Source organism: Mercurialis annua, linkage group LG7 (genome assembly GCF_937616625.2).
Source record: "Mercurialis annua linkage group LG7, ddMerAnnu1.2, whole genome shotgun sequence".
NCBI lineage: Eukaryota > Viridiplantae > Streptophyta > Magnoliopsida > Malpighiales > Euphorbiaceae > Mercurialis > Mercurialis annua.
The window spans coordinates 5,632,291-5,658,455 of record NC_065576.1 but is presented as its reverse complement, the minus strand read 5'-3'; the positions used below and the strand labels follow the sequence as shown (position 1 = coordinate 5,658,455).

The 26,165-nt window shown below is 29.3% G+C and overlaps 2 protein-coding genes across 2 annotated transcripts; both read left to right on the top strand.

Moving 5' to 3' along the window:
* The first annotated feature begins 10,869 nt into the window (after positions 1–10,869).
* Positions 10,870–13,610, top strand: LOC126654802 (uncharacterized). The gene is made up of 3 exons (XM_050348792.2): positions 10,870–11,504; positions 11,575–11,717; positions 13,291–13,610. The coding sequence occupies exons 1-3, from the start codon at positions 11,246–11,248 to the stop codon at positions 13,441–13,443; spliced, it is 555 nt and encodes a 184-aa protein (XP_050204749.1). The 5' UTR covers positions 10,870–11,245; the 3' UTR covers positions 13,444–13,610.
* An 8,440-nt stretch (positions 13,611–22,050) lies between these two features.
* On the top strand, positions 22,051–25,950 carry LOC126654485 (uncharacterized). The gene is made up of 10 exons (XM_050348353.2): positions 22,051–22,211; positions 22,579–22,795; positions 22,933–23,090; positions 23,196–23,341; positions 23,638–23,700; positions 23,791–23,883; positions 24,390–24,551; positions 24,666–24,772; positions 25,128–25,288; positions 25,377–25,950. The coding sequence occupies exons 1-10, from the start codon at positions 22,103–22,105 to the stop codon at positions 25,637–25,639; spliced, it is 1,479 nt and encodes a 492-aa protein (XP_050204310.1). The 5' UTR covers positions 22,051–22,102; the 3' UTR covers positions 25,640–25,950.
* The last annotated feature ends 215 nt before the right edge of the window (positions 25,951–26,165 follow it).

Below are 26,165 nucleotides of genomic sequence, written 5' to 3'. Positions count from 1 at the left end.
TTTACAAGAAAGTTTTGCAATGGAATGGTCTAGAAAATAGAATGGTTTATGATTTGTAATCGCCATTTAATTTGAATAAAAGTTTTCGTTGTAAAATTTGCAAGTCTAAGAGAAGTGGAACATATGTTTCCTCCAATTTTGCAGCTATTAAAATTGGTTGAACTGCTAATAGTTGCATTAACCATCCTTTCCCTTTCTGCACCCAAAAAATGTCACAATTTGGAGTCAGTATAAATCAGTGATTAAAAAATCGAAATGGATCGGCCGGTTGAACCAAAAATTGGCCAGCTATATGGACCAACTTAACCTAAAAATAAAAATTTAGTCCAATTGATTGGACAGAATCAAACCAATTAACTCGGATTGAACCGTGGTTGACTGAATTGAACCGGTGATTCAATCGACTCGTCCATAAAAACATGTTTTAAGTTTTTTTTATACAATTTTTAGTAAATTAGTTTGTAACATAATAGCAGTTACTTGTAAGCCATTCTCTATAAATAGGAGCTACATCTCCTACCTTTGTAATCGGTTTTTTCATCAATAAAGTTTCAGTTTACAAATTCAACGAACAAAGGGTCAACGCGCCCCCTAAACTTGTCACACGGGGTCATCTAACCCAATTTACACTTTTTTTAGCAACTAACCCCATGACTCTTCATTTTTGGATCAAATAACCCCATAATTGTATTTTTAAAACGCGTAAAATACAAATCGGAGATGAGGGATGTAAAAACGTAATTAGATATTTCCCTAATTGTTGTGATATAATAATTTTAAATCTATTTTTTTAAAATAAAAATATAAATTATGGGGTTATTTCACCCAAAAATAAAGAGTTTTGGGGTTAGTTGCTTAAAAAAGTATAAAATGGATTAGATCACCCCGTATGACAAGGTTAGTGAGCGCGTTAACCCTTTGTTCCAACAGACATTGTTTTGATCTACTTCACTTTTGAAGAAAAAAAATTAAAATTTATTTAGTTTTTATTGCATTTTGAGATGATGAATAAAATGTCTGATACTGACATAATATTTGTTGGTATATTATTATTAGGGTTAATTGCAAATTAATACACAAACTTTACCCCAATTTGCAATTACAACACGAACTTTAAAACTTGGCAAATTGGTACACCGATTTTTATTTTTTGGCGAATTGATACACCGAACTGGAAAAACACTAACGTGGACATTGTCATATACAGCCACGTGTTGTTGTATGATTGGTCGGTGTACTAATTTGCCAAAAAAATGAAAGTTGGTGTATTAAATTGCCAAGTTTCGAAGTTCGTGTTGTAATTGCAAATTAGGGTAAAGTTCGTGTATTAATTTGCAATTAACCCTTATTATTAAGGTTGTTTTAAAATTTAAGTGAAACTCCAAGAAACTTCTTTGAGACAATCCAAAAATTATGTAGGACCAAACTGATATAAATGAAGAATTGCATGAATAAAAGTTATTTTAGGATTTGTCCTGTGGCTGATTTAGGTTAGTTCCTATATATCATATACTCAGTATAGTATACATAGTTGTCTACCTAAATTAATTATTGTACTTCTTTTTTTCCAAAACCTGCGAGGCATTTCATTCCATGCATAGCAACATAAGTATTCCTAATCTATACTTAATTTAGGAATATCGGCCACAGTTCCCCCCAACCCCACCAGACGATGACGGCGTTACAGTTTTGTAATGTCCTGTTAATTTTTTTACGAACAGTTTATGACTTTCTGTTTTTTTTCTTTTTAGACGTTGGATGTATGATTTGATTATTTATATACATATTTAGTGTCCTGTTTCATTTAATTGAGATTTGAAAATGAATTTTAATTATTGTATTTAATAGGTTTAAAACGACAGGAAAAAACAAAAAATAGCAGAAAATGGCAAAATTCTGCCGAAAAAACTGTTAAATAGCGATGGAATTTTGTTGCATTAATGACGAATTTTCGGTCGCTAAAAGTGTCTGCCCTAAGACGAAATGGCACATTTCGCGACAGATCTATCTGTCACCAAATTTATTAATTAGTGACGGATTATTCGTCGCTAAATGTGCCTAACCTGAGACAAGAATGGCACATTTAGCGACGGATTATCTGTCGCTATTAATAAAACTGGCGACGAATAAATCTGTCGCTAAATGTGCCATTCCATCGCAAATACCGTCTCCATTCTCGTCTCAATGGTTGACTTTCTACGACGGATTTAAAACATTTGGCAACAGAAATTTCATTGCTAAATTGGCCGCGGAAATGAAGAAGCGTCGCAAACATTGTGCGCGACCAATTATATTGCGACAGACTTCGTGTTTTTCGACGGATTATAGGGCATTAGCGACGAAATAATTTCTAGTAGTGTATATACCACTCTATTTACTACATATCGCCGCTCTAAATTATCTTCTTGCCTTTTAACCAAAATATAATAATTTTTTTCCTCTCAACCTAATTATAATCCAAAAATTGTAATGGCCGATTACAATTTCAAGTCCTCGAAAAACAAATACTGAGATTTTGGACAAAAATTTGATATAATTTTTTTCGAATTTTTTTCTTGGAAACGTCATCGGATTGCGTCCCACCATATGGTAGGACATCCGCATTTTGCGTCCCACCATATGGCAGGACGTTTGCACAAGACGTCCCTCTAGATGGTGGGCCAATTGCTTTATTCAACCCGGGAACATTTTCATGAAAAATTTCGAAAAATATTTATCGGGCGTTTTATCTCTTTTTCGGTTAAATTTCGATATTTTTATTTGAAATTTTTGTTATTCGTTTTTCGTGTTTACAATATGAATTGAGAGAAATTGAATATGAGTTTTAAAATTATAAAAAGATAAAAAAAAAAGTATATAAATAAGAAAGGAAGCAGTGTGTAATAAATCAGGGGCGATAAATATTACATTTTTTGTAACATCCTTTTCTTCTTCTTTTTTTCAAGAAAGGCAGTTGCAGCCCACGATTCTAAAATTGTTTTCTTTTTATATGGTTCATAAATTTTTCTGAACGAGTTTCAATTATGAGACGCATTTTTAAATCATTCGGGAAATATATTCTGACTCTAAATTTTAAACGACTGCATATATGAGTATGGTTCAAACTCGCAACCTCACTTAAGTCAAGAAAGCGTCTTACCAACTCATATACGTCTTGAGATCCACGATTCTAAATCTTTTAATATAGCGAACCGTCGATTTCGAATAAAACCGGAAGTCCATAAATCATGGTCAAGTCTTGAAAAACTGGAAACTAGTAAATGAGTATCTGCATTCGAACCGTCATTTATCGATTGTCTCTATTTACATTTTTACTAGTACTTTATTATATTTTGTTTTTTGGTCATCTGTTATTTATTTTAATATTTTGGGTCAGTGGCTATAAATGTAGATAATTTACTGGAAACTAAAGCTATTGCCTATGATCTAAACAATTGACCCAAAAGAATCAACGTGTCAGTTCATAATAAATAGCAAAACAATGTGTAAGAAAATGTGATGGTATAAATATTTCATAATAAACAAATAATTTGATTTAAAAAAAATTAATAGTTAGACCCCTTTAAAACAATTTTATTTATCTACCGTAATACATTTATAAATAAAGTCCACTAGAATTCATTTGCAAATAAATTCCATTGTTTGGAATGAAAAACTGTAAATTATAGAATTAAAATGAATTCTGCATATTTAAGTTTAGAATGAATTCTAAAATTTAATTTTTTTTAACTCTATTCCTAAATTGACCCTGTAACTATTTTTAAAAAAATTCAAAATTAAATATAAAAAAGTAAATTAATACTACTAAATTTTATTTATATTAATAATAACCAACTGGTATCAAAATTTCAAGCCATGTTAAAAATTACACATATATGATTTAAATTAGATACAAATATATAATAAAAACATAATTAAAAAAATTACCTATTACTTTATTCAACTAATTATAAAATAATAGTATAAAAATATAGAAAAATAATATTAATCCATAGTTTAACATGTTTAATATAATTCATAAAAAAACATATGTAACATATACGCATTATTGTACTATATCCTAAATTAGATACAAATATATAATAAAAAGACAACAACTTCATAATACCATCAATTTTTGAAAATCATACATATTCTAAAATCACAAACGACACTCCTTCATTCTTTTTTCTTAAAAATATAATTAAAAAAGTTTAATCACTCATGTAAAACAATAAACCCTAGACGACGACAACAAAAGTAACATCACGAATCACAAATCCGATAAAAACAATCATAAATTTAAATAAATAGATTAAAAATATATAAAATAATTCATAATGACTTTTAAAAATTAAAATTAAAAATATATATAAAAAATGGAGATGAAAATTAAGAAGAACATAGGAAGAAAAAATAAAATAAATATCCTTAAAAAAAAGTAAAAAGTGAAAGAAAAAGAAAATAAATATCTTTAATTTAGTCAAATAGAATTGTTCTTTTAAATTTTTGAAATTCATTTGCAAATTCCACCTATTTTAGTTGGATTTGCAATTCCTCAAATTATAACTAAACACAATTCTAGAATTTCAATTCCAAAAATTATATTAATCCATTCATTCATTCCAAACACAAAAATTTAGAATTGTAAATTAATTATACATAATTTTATAGAATTCAATTATTTCAAAGGGGCCCTTAAGGCCCCTTTTTGAACAATTCTTTTTACTCACTGGAACTCATTTATAAATGAATTCCACAAGAATTCATTTGCAAATGAATTCCGCTGTTTGGAATGAAAAACTGTAAAAATATAGAATTAAAATGAATTCTGCATATTTATGTTTGGAATGAATTCTAGAATTCAATTCTTTTTAATCTATTCCTAAATTAACCTTATAACCATTTTACTAAACATTAAAAATTAACTAAAATACTATTAAAATTTATTATATGCTAAAAATAACTAATTATATTAAAATATATAATTTATTTTTTAAATTTCAAAAAATTAAAACATAGCAACATAAACCACAAAATTAGTATTTCTGGAAATTACCGTGGGCACGCTTTAACTGAAGAGATTTTCTGTTTTTTTTTTCAAAAAATTTCCGAAGCATCGATTTTTATAAATTTTATAAATTCAAAATATAACAAGATAAATCACCAAGTTAAGCATAAACTACTATTTTAAACAAAGATCAAAATGCATAACTTGTTCTTCAAGTTTTACAAATCCAAAATATAAGTATATGCTATATCAACATATTTAACATACATATTATTGAATATATTCATAAGCAACAAAATAACAACTAATATAAAAAATTTAAACCATTCAATTATAATTAAAATCAAATACATAATATATAACAAGAAAAAAATAAAAAAAATTCCACTAGTTTATTTAACTAATTATAAAAATCTGAAAAAATATTAATAAATTTTTTGAAATAGTTAATTAAAAAAAATAAAGATAAATTGATAAAACTAAACTTTTTGGTTTGAGATTTGTTGTAGTATGTATTATAATGATTGGTTGTGTAATATGGAGTAGAGAAAATTAAAAAAAGAATAAAACGAGAAGGAAAATTGAATAAAAATGGAAAGAAATAAAATGAGAAGGAAAATTGAATAAAAATGGAAAGAAATAAAATGAGAAGAAAAATTGAAATGAAAGTGACAGCAAATAATGTCAAAAGAAAAGAGAACCTTTAAAAAGTTGAGGGTATTATTGTCAAAAAAGAATTGTTCTTTTTGTCATGTGTTGTTCATTTGTAAATTCTATTTATTTTGCTTGGATTTATAAATCCACAAATTATAACTAACATTAATTCCCTGATTTTAATTTCAAGAATTGTGTTTGTCCATTCATTCATTTCAAACATAAAAAATTGGAATTATAAATGAATTCCAACTTTTTTTAAAGAATTCATTCATTCCAAAGGGGCCCTAAAGCAGATTCTAAATATGATATAAACCAGTTAAAATGATAAAAACGCCGGACAACAAACTGCTAAATCGTAAACTTTTTTGATAATTGCTCCTCTTTCTCGATTATTGAAAAAACAAAAGCAAATGTGATATACAATAATAGAAAAGTAAAACCAGCTTTAGAATTAGAATAGTGGTAATTGGGAATTTGGGAAAGTAGCACTAAGAGTTCGCATAAATGAGGGAGACCCAACTGCCACTCTTCCTTACAGACGCAACCCAACACAGCCCACAGAGGGTTTTGCAGATCCAACACGTCTCCAACTCCCCCCAGTCTAACTAGTTATTCATAACCATAGTTTAATTTAGGCCTAATGTCTTAAAAAACCCCGACCTTTTAGCCCCTTTTCAATCATACCCTGACGTTGAAAATTTGTCAATTTTACCCTATTTTGCATTTTTGTGTTTCAATTGTACCCTGAAAAATTAAATTAACGTCTTTTGCGTTTGAAAATTTGTTTAAAACATTCTCCATGTCTCGCATATATTAATTGTATATTTTTAAAATTTATTTAAATTTAGTTAAATTAATTAAGAATTTAAATTAGTGTTAATTTGATTATGGTTTTTAGTTAGTTTTTAAAAATAAAGGACTTATTTGTACTTTTTTGAATAAAAAAGAATTTAATTTCATGCTTAGACTTAATTAATTGAATGATTTCATCATTTAAGTAAAAAAATTAACAAAAATTAAAATATTGGGGTACAATTGAAAACGGAAAATTCAAAAGTGGGTAAAATTGACAAATTTTCAACGTCATGGTGGAATTGAAAAAAAGTTTAAAGGTGAGGGTTTTTTGAGTGATTAGGCCTTTAATTTATATTACTATTTTTAGATTAATATACTGAAAAAACCCTAATCTTTGTTTTAATTTTCAATTCCACCCCGACTTATTAATTTTTTCAATTATACTCTATGTTGTATTTTCAATTTTCAATTACACCCTAAATTAAAAACATTAAATGAATTTATTATTATAAGAACTAAAATATATAAAACAAATATATTTAAGGATTAGTTCATATTTTTTTCCATTTGATAAAATTCAAACAAATCCTTATACTTAAATCTAATTCAAAACAATTCTAAAAATAAAAATAAATTTTATTTTTTATTTTTTTTAATTTTCGGAGGAGGAGGAGCTGCTCCTCCTCCGGCAGCTCTTGGCCTGAGGAGCTGTTGCTCCTCAGGCCAGGAGCAGATGCTCATCTCCTGAGGAGCAACAGCTCCTCAGCCAGGAGCTGCTGCTCCTCGTTGAGGAGAATATGTTCCTCTGTTGAGGAGCAGAAGTTCCTCAACGGAGGAACAGTTCTGCTCCTTCGTTGAGGAGCTGCTGGAGGAGGAGCAGCTACTCCTCCGGAAATTTTCAAAAATATTTTTTATTTTTTTAATTAATTTAAATTTAATTTTTTTTATTTATAGAGAAGATGGTTTTTTGGTATAATTTATAATATTAAAGGATTTTTAGGTTTTTTTAATAAAAATGAACGACTTATTTTGAATATTAACCAAATGAAAAGAGTTCAATTTAATACATCAGGGTGCAATTGAAAACTAAAAATATAAAATAGGGTATAATTGAAAAAATTGGTAGGTCGGGGTGGAACTGAAAACAAAAACAAAGGTCGGGGTTTTTTCCAGCCTATTAGCCTTATTTTTACCTCAATTTGACACGAGACATCAAATGAATTATTTTTTAAAAAAAGTCAAATAAATCTACAATATAGCATTTTTGTATTAAAAAGGCCTTCTCTTGCTTTTACTCTCTCGGGTGATATACACTCTCCATATAAAAAAAAAACTTTTAGTATTTTATTTATTTTGAAATTGATTTTTGATAATTTTTAAATTTCAGTTATATTTTTATAATTTTTAAAAGTTCATTTATATTTTTATAATTTTAAAAGTGCAATAATTATTTTTATTTTCAAATAAAATTTAGAGATTTTTTTCTCATTTATTTGTCTTCTTTCCTTCCACCGGTTTAATTTCCTCTGCCATCGCATTAAACTCATCGTTTGAAAACTCGTTCTTGTCTAATCGATCAATGGAACTCGTTCTCGTCTAAGAACATATTTGTTCTCGGACGAGAACATTCTTAGAACAAATATGTTCTCAGACGAGAACATACGAGTTCGTGTGTTCTCATATGAGAACAGATGCGGCCGACAGTTTGGTTTGGTAAGGGGTGGATTAGAATAGCCGATGGCGGTTTTCGTTGGTGTGTTTTGTTTAGGTTTAATTAGGATAATTAGTTTTATTAGGATACCTATGGTTAATTAAATTTTAATTGCGTTTAATTAGGATAAATTTTTTATAATTAAGCAATCTCACTTTTTTTTTGTCTGAGGGGTGTCTTTGTTGCTAAAATACTAAATTGGGGGTTATTTTGACCATTTTCTTTAAAAATTACTCACTTGATATTTCGTGCTAAGTTGAAGGGGTGAATTAATCATTCGTTCCATTTTTTTTAATATATGTATAAATTATGTTTGTCATTTTACATTAATCATTATTAGCTGAACAAAAACTAAACCAGCCTATTATATAAATCAGACCAACTTAGAATTTTATTTAGGTTTAAATGGTTCAAATATTAATGTGAACGCGACTAATTAAAAATAATGATATTAATTTTTCATTTAATTTTTACTATCAATTAATTGAACCAAGTAAAAAAATCAAATTTTAAAATAATATTATAATATATATATATATATATATATATATATAAATTAATATGTATATTATTTTGATATCATGTATATAATGACAAAGCCTAACCAAATCAAATTATAGTAATTGTTAATTGGCGGAACTAAAATTTTATATAAGTATGTGTAGTGTGGTTTAATTTTATCTCTTAAAATATAATTTGATTTTAAATTTCATTAAACCAAACCAAATCAACCAAAATTATGCTCATCCATATGCTTGTTACTATTTTTCTTGTCTTTCACTTTGTCTGTATCAACTTTAAGCATAGCTCCATTTGATTTATATGCCCCAATGCATTGATAAATCCGTTTAAATCCAAATCTTTATACAATGAACGATATTTTAATAAAGTAGTCTTCATCAAAAAATTCGCATGAACATAATTTTTAAAAAATAGTCAAATTATAGACATGTTTTTTTCTATTAGAGGCAGATTTAACGATAACTTTATTATGATTAAATCTCAAATAAAAAATGATTAATATGCTACAAAAATTGGACCCCAAATCTCTTTTCTGTTACAATTTAATTAAAAATTAAAAATTCTTGTATAATTCGGATTCATAAAAAAATCTCCCAACAAATATTTATATTAAAAAATATGATATACTTCATCAAAATTTTAAAAGAAGCACTGGTACAATACTTTTTGCCCACTTTGTCACTTTTCTATTTTTCACCGGATAATCTTTTGTATATTTTTATTTTTATCACATCTTCATATAATTAAATACATTTTTAATTTTATACATTAATTTATCTAGTAAATTCATTAATTTGTCACTGAAAGCCTACCTTTAATGACTAAGACCTTCTAAGGCAATTTGCCCCTTAAACTTGTAAACAATAGACAATTATCATGTACATTAATTTTATGAGCAAATTAGTTATAAACTTGTTGATTATGAACAATTAACTCCATCTTAGCAATTTGCGCCCTCAATTTGTAAGCTATTATTCCCTAAATTGACAAGTTTTCCCCTCAACTTGTAAGCTACTTAGCCAAAAGAGATTAATTGTCCATAACTATCAAGTTGGTGACTAATTTGCACATAAAGTTAATTTATTTGTCAATGGCCATTGCTTACAAGTTGAGGGAGAAATTGCCACTTAAGTCTTTCCAAGTATATCAAATCTTGGATTCCAACTGCAACTCTGCACTATATGTTTTGGCTAAAAAAAACTCGTTAATATTAATCGTTAGTAATTAAAAAATAACATTATTTTTAAATATTACAATTAAAATGAGATGCTGGGAGTAATATATAACGATTTATACGTACAAATTGAGCAAAAGATCAATTTACACCCCATGTACTTGGCACGAAATACCGCAAAAATGGATCAAATAACCCAAAATTTGACAAAAACATATTAAATACCCCTCCCTCATTCTCACCTTTGAGAGTGAACACATTTCCAGTTTTAGATGGTTAAAAACTTAAAATAGTACTTAATATTTATTTTATTTCAAAATTTTAATTATTTTAAAAATATTAATTTAATCTTTATAATTTCAAAACTTCAAAAAAATTATTAACTTTTATTTAAATTTATATGGACTATTATGCACTTTTTGTTTTCATTCTCAGATTTTTTTTTTCATCTTTCTCATATTTCTAACCTATTCAAGCATTTTTTTCAAACCTATTCATAGTTATCGTTGCCTGAATTCGGTAAAATTTGTTCGTTTATTTGTCGAAGACAAAGATGAATCCATGTCTCTGACAAAAAAACAACCAAAAGAATGGTGTTGTTCAAAAACAGATCCCAGATGGGATCTGTATTTTGTTTCTGTTTTTCGTTAAAGAATAGATCTATATAGGATATTTTCTTCACTTGAAAAACAAACCCCCTAGGTCTGATCTCAGAGAGGTGGCCAGAACTTTTAATTTCGGCGGTGGTCAGTCATCGGTCGGCGGGAAATTGAATAAAAAAGCCTCCAATTTTATATTAATTAAACTTAATATTAAATAAAAATAATTAGTATTTCAATTAAGTTTAATTAGAGTTAATTTTTCAAAAAATAGGTTATTCCATTCTCTTTTTTGGTTAAAAGAGTGAAACTCCTCGGTTTTGTCAAATTATGGGGTGATTTGATCCAATTTTACGAATTTGGACTTCTTTGATAGTATGTGCCAAGTTGGTGAATTGATCCTTTACTCCGTACAAATTATATAAGCAGCTGACCACCATAAACCACCACCGCTCCAACTCCAAACCACCACCACCATTTCTTTCTTGTACCTCCTCATAAAAAAATTCGTTTTTTAAAACTTCTTTCTAGTTTTAGTCTCTTTGTTTATTAAAACTGAGAAAAATTCTGCAGAACTTACAGTTTCTTAGTCCTTCTTTTTCTTGGTTTTATCACAATACCTCCTCGATCTTCCCTTACTTAATCTCTTAGTCACATCTCAGGATTCTTGCCCGTACATCTCCAACGTGAACCCTTCGTCATCGTCATAATTATTAATTCATTTCCTATATCTACCACTCCCACAAATTAAAAAACACACCCTTCAATTTCTCCTGTTTGTGAATTTCTAAAAAAGAATGGGAAATTGTCAAGCAGCAGAAGCAGCAACAGTGGTGATTCAACATCCAGGAAACAAAATCGAAAGGATTTACTGGTCAGTTAGTGCTGACCAAATCATGAACTCAAACCCAGGCCATTACGTGGCGCTTGTGGTTTCTTCTCCGAATTTGAAACCGGAGAATGACGTCAGTACTCCGCCGTTGAAGCAGCTCAAGCTTCTTCGACCTGATGATACTTTACTTATTGGACAATTCTATAAGCTCATCAGTTTTGAAGGTATAAAATCTAACCCTAACTTTTTTGTTTCTGAAATTTTCTTTTTGAAACTGTAATTTTTTTGGTGTAGATGTGTTGAAAGAGTTTGCTGCAAAGAAATGTGTTAGACTTGGGAAGCTGTTGAAGGAGAGAGGAGGAGCAGGGCTTGGAGTTGAACTGAAGAAGAAGAAGGACTTGTCAAATAAATCTGAAAATTGCAGCTCTCATGTTCAGGTAACACATACCTGCAACTTTTTCTAATTATTCTTTCGTTTAAGTTATAGTTTAAATTTTAGTAAAGTTTAATTTTGGGAATTGCATTTTTTGAGTTTTTTTTTTTAAATGAGATATTATTAACTCAAATCATAAGCAAGTTATATTTGTAAGAAACGCAAAAAAAATTTTGAAAACCACTCATAATGACTTGTAATAGAGTAGACATTTTACGGTAGAATATGCGGCGCATGATTTTTTAATTTGTATTTCTTGAGTTAAGTATAAGCTTTGATTTTTTTTTCCATGTTTCAAGTCTAACAAGTAATTATTCATAAAAAAAATCTAATTAGTAATTAGAGAGAAAAAAAAGAGAAGAAAAACAGAGTACCTTTTCTTTTATTTTTGTTAATTTAGTAATTTATAAATTCAAAACGTGAAATTGAAAGAGAAAAATATAGATTTTTTCTTTTAAAAATGACACACTGATTTTCTTTATCTTTAATGGGTAAATTTAAAGTGATCATTTTCTATAATACTCCCAACCTTCCAAAAAAAATATCAGAATATTTAATAAATTATACATAATTAATAACATTTTAATTTTTATGAAAATAACTGCTTTTCTTTTCTTACTTGAAAATTGAAAAAGAAATAAGAAATGGACTGATAGTACCTAAGGAGCGTATGTATAATGTACTTTTATTATATATATATATAAAATAAAATAGGCAGTACATCTTAAAATTATTGGCTTTTTTTAATCGATATCCATGTTTTGGTGATCTGCAACCTTATTTGAAGTGATTTTTAATCATGTTTTGGTGATCTATAACCATTTTTAAGTGATTTCTAGTAACTCTAACCCACTATACAGCTAGTAGTAATTCAGAGTTTTAATTTTAATTAATGGTCACATAATTGCACACGCATGGCCAAGTACAACTTTGCTAGTCTTGAAAGTTGGACCATCATTATCTTACAGTAGGGGAATAAGTTAGCGCAGATTCAATTATTCTCATAGCTTTTCTTATGCAAGGACGCCATTAGTGCTGAGACATGCTTTTAGGTCTATTTCTCATCTATAAAATTTCATAAATTTAATTCAATTGGATATTGAAAAAACAAAAATTTTACTTCAATTTGATTCGCTTCGGTTTGAACCAAATGCACACATTCTAAAATAATTTTTTTATAATTTGAGTCAAACCTTTTCTGATCTTCAATCTTACTTTTATGTTGTGGAGTGTAATTTCTTTTAATCGTTGAGGACATAATAAATTTAGTGTTCGTGTGAAAAAAGAAACTCATAATTTTAACAAAATATTGTTCGACGTTTATACCGTTTGATCAGCTATCATGAGTCATTGGTAAGTGGAGTCGAAATTAAGCACAGTATAAATGGGGTAGTTAAATAGTTTCAATCAGGTATTTATACTTTTATGTCAGATTAGCAATAATGAAACACTATTGAAACAAGTAAGAAACCAATAATGAAACCTTTGCTTAGGGATCAAGTCTGCATATCATAAAAGGAATACATAAAATTGAAATGTCGTTGTCTCATGTGTATATATGTTTATTGTTTATGCAGGTGGAACAGGAGGTTCACCGATTAGGAAGCAACGGTGGCAGGACCAGCAGGAGCGGCAGCAGAGGAGGCGGAGGAGTTGGAAGACATTATGGTGGCGGTGGTGGGGGACAGTGGAAACCAGCTTTACAGAGCATTACAGAGTTAGGAACTTGAAAATCACACATTAGTATTGTTAATTATTAGTGGAATTATTATTAGTACTCTTTTTTCGTCTCGCTTTCATGTATTACTACTAACTTTTAGAACATGCATGCACCCTGTAATTATTTTTCTCTAGACTTAATTATCTAGCTAGGGTTTTTGTTATGTAACTTTGATCATTTTCAGGTGCTCAATATTATAATGGCGGGGTTAGAAAATCACTAAAAAAATTATAAATTTACTATAGAATTAGGAAGGGGATTTGAAAGAAAAAAGAGACCGAAACATGTTTGAGAAGACAAAATTCAACATAAAAATGACGTAAAAAAGACAATGAAAAGACCAAATATTCGATTCAATCGGAAAAAATAAATATTAATTTAAAATGGTAAAATAATGAACTAATGTTGTCATTTTTATTTATATGCTCTTTTTTTTATGCATTATTATTTTCAATGTAAAATTTTGGTGATGTTTAAATTGTACATGTAGAGTTCTATACAATTAAAGGTCCTTATGTATTAGTTATTGCCATATTAGTAGTTATTGATGAGTACACAATTGACATGATTAATGCAACACGCCTATCACGATCCACTTACAGCTTCAACTTAATTTTATGTTCATTTATTTAGACAAGCAGAATTTAAACATATATATGATATATTTATGTATAAACAGCTCATTGAACTTGTTAAATAGTTTGCAAACGAGATCATAAATGAGCTCGATTAAAAATCCATAAACTAACTTGAATAGGAGATTGATAAAGAATTCGCTACAGAACTTCTGTATGACTTCGACCATACCTGTGCAAATTAATTGTCTCATATTTGATTAAATTTAAAATTATAATTTTATTTCGCATAAATTTTTATACAATTACACTGATAACTTATTTATTTTAGATATAGTCATAAAATTACATAATCTTTATTCATTTTATGGTTGTCATTTGATATTTATTTGTTATTGATGTTTCATATAATCATTGGCCGAACCCATTTTTACATATTTGATAGTCATCCTTTAATAATTTCTTATTATATTTTAAATGATTAGTATTTATTTAAAAAATAAATTACATTATTTTTCAGTTAATTTTATAAAATAAAACCTAAATTATATCATTGTAAGATCAATTCCTTCGCAAACTTCAACCTCACAATTACCAAATAAGAAAATATAATCAAAAAAATGTGGGCCCTTCCAATTACCCCAATTTCACCCTAAATAAATCCAAAAGCTGTTAATTCTGATAGCTTGTGCTAGAAAAACACACCAATCGCTTTTTCCTGTCCATCGTTCAACTTCAAACGACAGTTAAGTGCAATACTGCAGTTCTTGAAAGCAAAACTTTTAGAACAGATTGCAATTGGTTTTAATATATTTTCATTTTTATATGCTTTATATTTTCACTTTACATTTAAATTTTTTATTTATATGCTCCTTATCATATATTAGAAATATATTATAGATATATCTTTGAAGAATCTAGAACTGTACTGGATGTCCAGTCCCAGCAGTTCAGTGATTCCAGATTTATTGATTTGTTTCTTCTCCGTTGTATCGATCTGGATGTCCAGCCCCAGCGATCCGGATTGAGTTTATTTCAGTTTACGAGCATTGCTATCAGTGTCTCGAGTTTCAGTTCAAGTTTCGTTTCAGTTCATCGCTATCGGTGCTGAAGATTCAAACTCTCTGTTGAATCGTTGCTGTCAATAATTTCAGGTTCCTATTCTATCAAATTTATCTTTTGATCAATCTCTAATTTTAATTCCTGTGTTGAATTATTGTTATCAATGATTTCAACTTCGACCTCAGATTACAATTTCAAGTTTTTTCTCATCAATTTTCTTTGGATTAATGTTTTATAATCAAATCAATGTTTGATTTGATTTTCTGTTTCTCAAAATTTATGTTCTACTGCTTCTATCAAATTTCTTTGAGTTCCATATTTTGATTCGATTTTATTATTTTTCAGTTCAGTGTTGATTTGATCCTCATTTTCATTTCATTCAATATCAGATTCAGTTCGTTGCTATGTTGATACATGTTTGTTGAATAAATTCAATTCTCATCAATTGAGTTTTCTATCTCTGCTTCTTTGATTTTTTTTGTTTCTCACAAATATAATTTTCAGTCAATTTCTTATCTCTTTTTATCATTTCAGTTTTAATCTCAAATTGATTTCTATTTCACGGTTTGTTTAGTTTGAGATTATTCAATTTGGGAAAAACAAATGAAATTTTCAGTTATGCTCTTTACGTGTTCGATAAAAGTTCTCAATAGTTATGGCAATGGAACCATCGGTATGATAGTTTGGGAATTTAGTTCATTAAATGTGGATTGTTGTAGAGATTCTATTTGATGGAAAGAAGAAATTTTGTGATCAAACAAATGAAGGTGTTGATTCTTTTTAGTGATGAATGTTTCTGCCAAGTCACAATTGTAGTATCAAATTGGAAGAAAATAATTGAGTTCATAGTTGCCATATGGAAAGAAGATAAATGTCCCTGATTCAAGGTTAATGGCATGAATTTTTCACTTTATGCTTCAGTGCTATTAAGCACTACTTTTATCAAACCTGACAACTATTTCAAGCAAATAGAAGTGAAGTAGCAGCAGAATTTGCTAACCATTTCAACCAAGAAGCTGCACTTTTTTGTTTTGATTGGGCTATCATTTTGATAGTGCTTGTTTTTACTGGAGTATATGCTTCTCTGCTGAACTAAATTGCTTCTCTGCATCAAGCTCGGCATATTTGATATCTATGCCTAGCTTGAAGGGGTGTAATAGAGTATATGCTTTTCTGCTGCACTAGATTGCTTCTCTGCATCCACCAAATCTGATGTCTGCATCTCTAGAGCTTCAACACACCCAACAAGCGTTTTTCTCGCGTGTTCATTCTTCTCCAGCTCAGCATAATCCAGCTAAGATACAGCTCATGAACAGCTAATTCACAGCTGGATAACATGCTTTTAATGTGCCTTTTGTATTGAGAAATAGTTTGTTATTCATTGTCTATAAATAGAAGTAGATTTAGTTTTCAAGTTTTGTAATCTACAAACTTCAATACAGCGCCGTTACTCTGTTCAAATTCTATCATATGGTGGTACTTGTATAAATTTAACATAGATATTTTAAAAATTTATCATTTAAACCGGCAGTTTTTTCTTTCTATTTTTTTGGAATTTTAAACTGACTTCTTGTTTTATTTTGTTAAGATATAGTGAGTAAAATACATACTTTTATGATTTATATTAATTAATTTATAGTTATTCTAACTATTAATTAATTAATACTTACATTATTAAAGAAAATAAGTTTAATGTTATAATATAAAAATATATTGTCAATTGATTTGGAGATAGAATAATAAAAAAATTATAAAAATCCTTATTCTAAATCTCAAAGTGCCCAACTATGTATTAGGTTTTATAAATTATATATTTAGTTAATTTATAGAATTGGGATATCTCTAATAATTTTTATAAAAAAATAATTTTTTTTATCAAAGATTAAAATTTTATTGAATGAAACGTGAGAAATACAAAGATGGACGACTCCTCAACGATTTTGAGTGAGCCATTTCATAAGAGAATGCTGAGTACTGCAAAGGCAGTCATCGACAGTGGCTTTTTTAGCCACTAAATAGGCCATCTAATTACATTTGAAATTTATTTTTCGAAAGTTAGAAAATTAGTTTATATAACTATTTTGGTATCTCTGTCTGGTAGAGGAGGAATTAGCAGCATCAGTACCATTGAAAATAAATTATCATATCTTGTGAGTAACACCTCTTTTATCAATATCTGAAGCGCCAATGAATATCACAATCGGTATCACTACGCCAACATAGAGTACCAACCAAAATAATATTATCTTCAAAACTACTAACTCCAAAAAATTCAATAAAGCCACGAAAAAAATAGAAAATAATGAAACAAATATAATGGCACGTAAAATATAGTACTCCCTCCGTCCTAATAGAGTTGTCCACTTTGCCTTTATCACATAGTTTAAGAAAACATAATTATTATTATGGAGCTTCTAAATTTTTCTCTACTTTTTTTATTATACCCTTATTTAATATAGGGTCCACTTTCAATTTACTTTATTAGTGAAATTTGAATAAGGATAGAATATGAAGATTGATTTTAAAATTTGTTATTTTTTGAAAGTGGACTACTCTATTGAGACGGATGGAGTATATGGAATTACAACTTACAAAAAAGGCTTAACCCATCTAGAGGTCCTCGTACTTTACACTTTTTTTTTCGTAGGTCCTTATACTTCATTTTTGTATTATTTGGTCCTTCTACTTACCTATTTTCGATTTTCAGGTCCTTTTTGAGTTTTTTCCAGTCCTTGTACCTACAATTTTGTTTTCCTCCAGTCCTTCTACTTACAATCTTTTTTTCCTCCAGTCACGCAAAAGGACTGGAAAAAACTCAAAAAGGACCTGAAAATAAAAAATAGGTAAGTAGAGGGATCAGATAATACAAAAATGAAGTACAAGGACCTATAGAAAAAAAAGTGTAAAGTACAGGGGCCTCTAGATGGGTTTGGCCTACAAAAAAAGGTGACAACTTCAACTTGGAAAGAAGAGACAATAATGATGTAATATTTAAGACACATTACTAATCAAGAAAATAGTCAATACTGGTATTTTGAATCGGGGTGGAGATTTTTGCACTCTATCCGTTTATAATTGCACTCCATTTTATTTGTAAAAGACTTTATAGTCTCTCATTAGAAAGTACTATCCATTAAAAACTACTTCTTTTTTCTCTCCAAACTTTGTAATTATATGGAATGCTTTAGTTGCCGGTAAGCAAATTTCAAATTAAAAGTTACAGATATATCACTTCAACATTTGAAAAAAAAACATAAATTAGATCTAAATGAATTAAAATTTAAAAAATTTTGAGCGTTCAAAAATTAATAAATATTTATAAATGAACAAAGGATCAATTCACCCCCTCAACTTGGCACGAAATATCAAATAAGTCATTTTGGACGATTTTGGTACAAACAGACCCAAAAGTTGCGTTTTCGTATCAAATCAGCCCCTCTCTCATTCTTGCCCACTCTCAACCCGCGTTTGAAACACACCCTCCTGGTTAAAAGTCTAGAATAGTCCTTATTATTTTAAAAAATTACTGAATCAATACCTAAATTAAAAAAATCTAGTTTTTTTTTAAAAAAAATCTAATTTTTAAAAAAAATATTGTAGAGGAGGAGCACTCCTCCGGCTGCCAAAAGAGTATGGCACTCCTCCACTGAGGAGCAGACCCAGATCGGGTCTGCTCCTCACCGTGATCGGGTCTGCTCCTCACCGTGGAGGAGCAGACCCGATCTGGGTCTGCTCCTCCGTCGTGGAGGAGCAGACCCAGATGGATCTGCTCCGGCGAAGCAGACCCAGATGGATCTGCTCCGGCGAAGCAGACCCAGATGGGTCTGCTCCGGCAAAGAGCAGACCCGATGGGTCTGTAATGCGAGAACCGTAAAAAAAAATCGACTGAAAATTAAATTCCGGCGAAAAAAGAGGGATGAATTAAAGTTAATTGTGTTTTATTAGAATAAATTAGGGTATAATTAAGAGTTTTGATTAAGAAAAATATAATTTTTTTGATGAATTTTATTAAAATATAATTAATTAGAGTTAAATGTGTTTTATTAGTTTAATTAAGGTATAATTATAGTTTTAATAAATTAAGATATGATTAATTAAGTTAATTAAAGAAAATTAAGAAGCTCACTCTCTCGGGAGCTTTTTTGATACGAAAACGCAACTTTTGGGTCTGTTTGTACCAAAAGCGACGAGAATGACTCATTTGATATTTCGTGCCAAGTTGAGGGGGTGAATTGATCCTTTGTTCATTTATAAATGATATAAAGACACACTGTAATTCAAAAAAATTAAATAGTTGCACTTTTATTTATTCTAAGTAAATTTTATAAATTTTTTTGATATTATAGTCAAGTCCGTTCAATTAATCAATTAAATTTTATTTTATTTATATAACAACAATTGAATGGTTATTTTTTTATATTATTATTCGATTGAGTTGATTTATCTTTAATAGGCCATTATACGATGCATGTTAAGTGTTCAAAAGTACTAAATTTATCAAATGAGATAAAAAAATATAATAGAAGTTAAATATTTCAAATTAGGTTATAAATAATAATATTATAAACTTTTTCTGGAGTTGATAAAAATGGTAAATGTTGATCTTTTTTGAATTATTGAACAAAAACAAATTTATTTTTTACTTATTCACTTTTATTTAATTATCATTTTAAAAAGTAGAATAATTAAACAAATAAGAGCAACAATAGTTGTTTACAATTAAAAGATAGCCGGAAAACAGTTATATAATCTTAGAATTAAGGCTTAATTTCTTAAAAAAAACTCACCTTGTATTTTATTTTCGTTTATACTCTGACCTTGTAAAAACACCATTTGTACCCAATTTTGAATTTTTATGTTTCATCTCTACCCAAAATTGTACTCTTTTCATTTGAAAAAAAGTTTGAAACGATCCTTCATTTTTAACTTATATACTAATTAGATATTAATGTTATTAATAGTACAAAAATACCATTTTCTTCAAAAAATTAAAAATAATAATAATTTTTTTAAAATTTTTAAAAAAATATTTCCAATTTTTTTAAATTTTTTTAATTTTTTTAATTTTTTTTTAAAAAATTCCGAAAAAAAAATTAAAAATAATAATAAATTTTTTTATTTTTTTATTTTATAAAATTAAAAAAATTAATTAATTATTTGGATGTATTTGATTATTTTTTAAGTTCAAGGATTTATTTGTATTTTTTAAAATAGAAAAAAGTATGTTTTAAATTTTTTTCCAAATGAAAAAAGTACAATTTAATGCTTTTGGGTAGGGATGAAACATAAAAACCCAAAATTGGGTACAAATGGTGTTTTTACAAGGTCAGGGTATAAACGAAGAAAAAATGCAAGGTGGAGTTTTTTTAAGGAATTAAGCCTAGAATTAAAAAAAAGAAACAAAAATTTAATGATTCTTAAGTAAAGACAATTCAGTCGTATATGACTATATAATACATAAATGGAGTGCAATTATAAATGGGTGGAGTGCGAAAATCTTCACCCTTTGAATAGATATGAATCAGATAATTTCTTGGATTTGATTGAAGATCCATAATACTGAATCAATTTACTAGTACTCAACGTGACGAAGTATTTATTCGGTTCAAGTGTTGGTTGCTTTTTTAGCAGAAGATGGTTTCCTTCTGTAGATTCGAAATCGACTTTAAAATCCCGAATTAAGCTATAAATAGATCGAACTATTTGACAATTTAATGCATCAGGCAATAAAAACATCACAAATCTAAAACCTCGTTTGGTTCGTAATATGCACTTCCCGATAAGTACACTTTCTAAAAAGTTAATTATCCAGAAATATAACTGCTAAAAAAGTAGTGATAGTTCTACTTGATTTGTTTTTCAACTGAGTTGATTTTTATTAATTATTAAATGATAAAAACAATAAATTTTTTGATAAATAATTAAAACAATTAAATTTAGAAAATATTATTGTAGTTTATTGCTATTTATCTAAGTAAGTGCAACTTACTTAAATTTTTATAAAGAAGTTACTTTTCTAGTTAAGGGGAAGTTTAACTGTCAACTTTTCAAAAATAAAACACATATAATCAAACAATTTTTTTTTTATTATTTCCGGAAAGTTTTACTTCCCTAGTCAATTTACCCCAACCAAATAAGGTATAAATTTATAAGTAAACCTAGTTAAATAACATAACATATATAACTTAAAAATTATAATAAAAAATTCTTAAATTTACAATCGTCGGAAGTGAACATCCAGCTATCAATTAATTTTACGAACAGAAACATAATAAAATCCAAATTTTACCAGCGTTTTTCAATATTTTTTTCTATACAAACTATTTCTAAATTTTAATTCATATTTCAGTTGTTGTTATATTTTTGTTTAAAAATTTAGTTGTCCATTTTTCTATTCCTGCACTATTTCTGTCAATTTTAATAACATGATATCTCAATTGAATATTACGTAAATAATAAAATTACCACGTGATGTTATACGATAAAAATTAAAAATTTTAGGTATTTTTATAGGACTTCAGTAAGCACGTCGAATCATAAGGATTTACAAAAATACTGCACAAATAATGTTATGTATTTTAAAATTATTAAATAAAAATTTAAAAATAATTAAAATTTATGGACAGTTTGAAGAGATAGATAATAGTTCTAGAAATCCTCAAAAAAGAAAGTTCTAGAACAGGAAGTGTAAATTACAACAAAGCCCCTTATAATTATAATAAATCGTAAAAGTTTGGGTTTTTTTGGCAGTAAGCCTAAAATTTATGGACAGTTTGAAGAGATAGACAATAGTTCAAGAAATTCTATATAAAAAAAAATAGTTCTAGAACAGTGTAAATTACGACAAAGCCCCTTACAGTTCCGAACGCATACAAGCAGAGCCCAGTACATGGAATGAGCCCAAAACAAGAACAATCCTTAAAGGGCTAAGCCCAAACATGGCGGTTCAGGCTGTCTGTACAGCAATTAAAACTCGGAATTTTCTATTTTCTCGCGCCTTTTCTCTCCAACACCAAACCCAGAAAGAAATTAATGGCTACTACTGCAAATTCCAGTCGGAGCTCCGTTTTCATTCTCCGGATTATCCTGCTAAATTTGTCTCTTCTTTGCTCAGTTGTCTCTGCACATGAACGCTCGTTAGGTACTCTCAGTCCATTTCTTAATTCTTTTTCAATTTTCGTTTTTTTTTTTAACTCTTTTATATTAACCATGAATTTTATTTCTAGGGTTTTCTTTATTTTTCTACCAATAAAAAATTGAAACCCAAGTTTATGAAAATTAGCGCATGTTTTTTTTTTATTTTTTGGTGAATTACTTCCGCCTACCAAAAACCCAAGAAATTGTAATGATTTTACGAGTGGGTTTTGTATCAATTTTATAAAATATATTTAATTCCGGTGTAATCTCAGTAATTGCAGCTTACTGCTTAATTTCTTGTGTTTTCTTGGAGGAATTAAATGGGTTTGCTTAGTGATTAAGATTTGTATTTTCTTTTTGTGGTTTTGCAGTTGTTGGTGAGTCTAGTAAACTGCATTTATCTCCTAGTTTTCAAGTGGTTAAGTCGCCAGGTACTAAGCCCGGCTCGTCGGTGCTTTGTGAAAGAGTTCATATCCATGGATTATCTAGGCTCAAAAACTTAAGAAAGTTCTCCCATACACTAAAGGTGACTCTTTCACATTCAAGTTCGAGCCTTCGCGGGCCAAATCTTGAGGTTTGTTTCCATAGGTGAGTTGTTTTGCTGCTTTTTCAGTCCATTGCTGCTCAAGTTTTACTTGGTTTTATTGAAAAGGTGACAACTGATGGACAAGTTTATAGTCATAAAAGTTATGCTTGTTACTTAGATGGTTGTGTTTGTTTTGTAGGAATGCTTCCCTTGCAATCGGGATGTGCCCACAAGGACAGTGGGAGAAGGTCGACAAAGGTCCATGGACTCGAGCTATGTCACCTTTTGACCACAAGATAGTAGATATAAGGATGGCTGGTTCATCATTGGAAAACCTTGAATTGTCAATTGAAGAAGGTGATCTTGTTTCTCCTGTTTGTTCATCACTAATCTGTAAATTTCTTTCTTATTTGATTCATTTTGATGGTGGTAACCTGTTCATTTACTGTAATTTTTGTGTAGTCTTCTACTTATATCGCGTGATTTTCTTAATCCTGGGTGTCATTTTGTTGAGTGTGGCATCCACTTTGAGCAAGTCCTTAGCTTTTTACTACAGCAGTGCCATGGCAATTGGGATCATCCTTGTAACACTTGTGGTCCTTTTTCAGGTAAAGTAATCTTTCTATCCTTTATTGTGGGAAACATGGATTATTTTTTATAGCATTTCTGTTATTTTTCTCTTTCGGCATTTTTATGTAATCTTATTGAAAGCTTAAATTACAGTTCATTTTTTATTATGTAGCTTCTAAAGATGCTTTAGTTAGTAGCTGGGCCATTTATCTTGAAAGCTTAATTTTCCGATCTTGTTGGACTTCTCATTTTTACAATTTGTTATCAATTTTTATACCAAGTCTTACCATTATTGAATTCTCTACAATTAAAAAAGAATGTGCATTCTTGACAGGGGATGAAGCTTTTGCCAACTGGTCGGAAAAATTCACTGGCAGTTTTTATATACTCATCTCTTGTGAGTTTTTATTCTCATCTGACTTTTGATTACGAATTTGATAGACCATCAATTATCCAGTTATGCTCATCTTGTCATTGCTTTATTCAGGTTGGCCTGGGTTCCTTTCTTCTTCGCTATGTGCCTGGATTACTGCGTTCATTACTCGTAGAGATTGGAATCGATGAAGACATGTATTATCCTGTATGTAAGTTATAATTTTTATGATAGTTATGTGTGTAATTGTCTGAACATGTTCTGAAGAAGATTAAAGCTTCATATCCTTGACATAGAGAATTTTCTCAGTCAGGCCCACAGTTAACCTATTTAGCCAAGTTGTAGCTGTAAACTTGACAGTTATCATATATTAATGCTGAAAAGTTTGATATTTTTGATTGATGCAAATTATGGTATTTTGGGCCTTTTGAGGGTTCAGTGCTGTGAGCAGGTAAATTTGATATACTTTTATTTATTCAAACCTTGCATTGGTCAATCTCAATGCGTTGATTGGGATGAGTCCTTTTTTGATTTTTCAGAACAACACATTTCCTTAATTTTGAGTTTTGCAAAATTGTTCTGATCACCTACATGATGTCAGGATTGGAATAGTCATCAACTGATATATCAGTGCTTTTGTGAACTTGCCATGAAATACACTTCCCATTGTAATTTTTATAATTTGTTGATGAAGTCTTTTTATATATCTACAGTTGGCCATTTTTCTGCTGGCTTTTGTTGTTCTTGCTGGAGCATGGATGGGTTTCTGGGCTGTTCGTAAACTTGTCCTGACAGAAGAAGGATTGGTTGATATAAATACATCCATTTTTGTTGCCTGGTCCATTCGGATTTTAGCTGTTATTATGATTCTTCAGGTATTTCTACTTCTCAAAGTTCTATGCTCTCAATTTTATGTTATTTATAATCCTTATAAGATATACATTTGTTTCTTTTTATTTACAAATTCGATATTCAATATGCTGTTCTAGAGTTCTTTGGATCCGCCGCTGGCAGCTGAAGCGTTGATATCTGGAGTAGTGGCTTCATCAATGTTAAGGAGAATTTTCAGATTAAGATTTTTGCGTAAACTATGCAAGTAAGTTTTATTTTGCTATTCCAGGGCTTCTTTGTATCTATTGGATGATCAATCTGTTTACACTTTATCAGAAAACATGCTAGTTATCTTTAACGGCTTTTTAAGTGTAAGGTTGGGTTGACAAATACCCGCCACAGTAATATGTAAATAACCAAAAAATGTTTGTATGTCTTTCCGTTCCTCCTTTCCTGGCTATTTAACATAATTTAACTGTCGGAAGCACATTTTATATGCCACGAATTATTTACCAATGAAATTTCCGCGCTACTTATTTTTTTCTATGTTATCTTCTGTTATTCACATTTTGTCCACTGCTTGATTGCTAATACATAGCATTTTTGGAATAAAACTGCAGGAAGCTGTTCAGACTCGGTAAAAACATCCAGATGGGATCTCCCATTTTTCCTGATTTATCACCATTTGGAAATTCTCACGATGAATCTGTACCGAAGACACCTAAGGACCGGTTTCTGCCCAAGCGATTCAACCTTGAGTCTTGCAGTTCTCCTATGCAAGGTTTTCCCTTTAGTATGTTGTTAGGATTGCAATCTGTACCGTTTAAGTATGTTTTTCGACGACATTGACATTGTTATTGCTCTTTCAGGTCTAAACAGGACAGGGATTCGTCAGCTGTCAGATTCAGATGCTTACCCTTCAACCTTCCATGCGACACCAGAAAGGAGAAAATTTTCAAAGGAGACATGGGATAAGTTTACCAGAGACTCCACTCAAAAAGCTGTCAAAGATCTTGTTTCGTCCCCTGATTTTAGCAGATGGGCTGCTGCAAATGCAGAAAGAATCACTGTAACTCCAAAATCCAGCCGCAGTTCTAGTCAGCCTCGTCGCAAGTGGCTCCTTTGGTTTTAATGAAGAACTGTGAGCTTTACTAACTTTGTAGCCCATTTTGAGGTGTAAGATGTTTCTAGCACATGTAGTAGGAATTAGATTGATTATTGTGAATTGTACATTTAGATCCTTAAGATATATTATAACGGTGTATGTGAATGCTAGGTGATTTTAGATCATAAATTGACATCACTAGGATCCCAGTTCCATTTTTGTTCATCTTTTTTCTACATTTAGCCGAGTGGGATTGTTAGAACTATTGATTTCGAGTCAGTTCTGTGCTTTGAGATCGATCTGTCTCGGTTTATTTATGACATAAACGACTGGGTGCATACTTTTGTATTTTATTATTATTATAGTGAAATCTATTTATGAGGGGTGAAAAATTCCCATAAATTTGTTGGCAAGAAATTGATATCTTTTGACATTTAAGGAGAATCTAAAAAGAGTGTCATGTTGTCTTTCTTCTTTATGAAGAAATTGATCATTTTCTTTCTGTGATTTTGGCTTTTTCATTTTTCAGATATAAAATGCACCTCTCTTTCTT

What these genes read in the sequence shown, in the direction of transcription:
- LOC126654485 (XM_050348353.2), top strand. Translation starts at nt 22,103, where the DNA reads ATGGCTACTACTGCAAATTCCAGTCGGAGCTCCGTTTTCATTCTCCGG. An exon ending in CACTTGTGGTCCTTTTTCAG is followed by an intron (nt 23,342 to 23,637) that starts GTAAAGTAATCT and finishes CATTCTTGACAG; the next exon opens with GGGATGAAGCTTTTGCCAAC. An exon ending in CTGTTATTATGATTCTTCAG is followed by an intron (nt 24,552 to 24,665) that starts GTATTTCTACTT and finishes ATGCTGTTCTAG; the next exon opens with AGTTCTTTGGATCCGCCGCT.
- LOC126654802 (XM_050348792.2), top strand. Translation starts at nt 11,246, where the DNA reads ATGGGAAATTGTCAAGCAGCAGAAGCAGCAACAGTGGTGATTCAACAT. An exon ending in TAAGCTCATCAGTTTTGAAG is followed by an intron (nt 11,505 to 11,574) that starts GTATAAAATCTA and finishes TTTTTGGTGTAG; the next exon opens with ATGTGTTGAAAGAGTTTGCT. An exon ending in ATTGCAGCTCTCATGTTCAG is followed by an intron (nt 11,718 to 13,290) that starts GTAACACATACC and finishes TTGTTTATGCAG; the next exon opens with GTGGAACAGGAGGTTCACCG.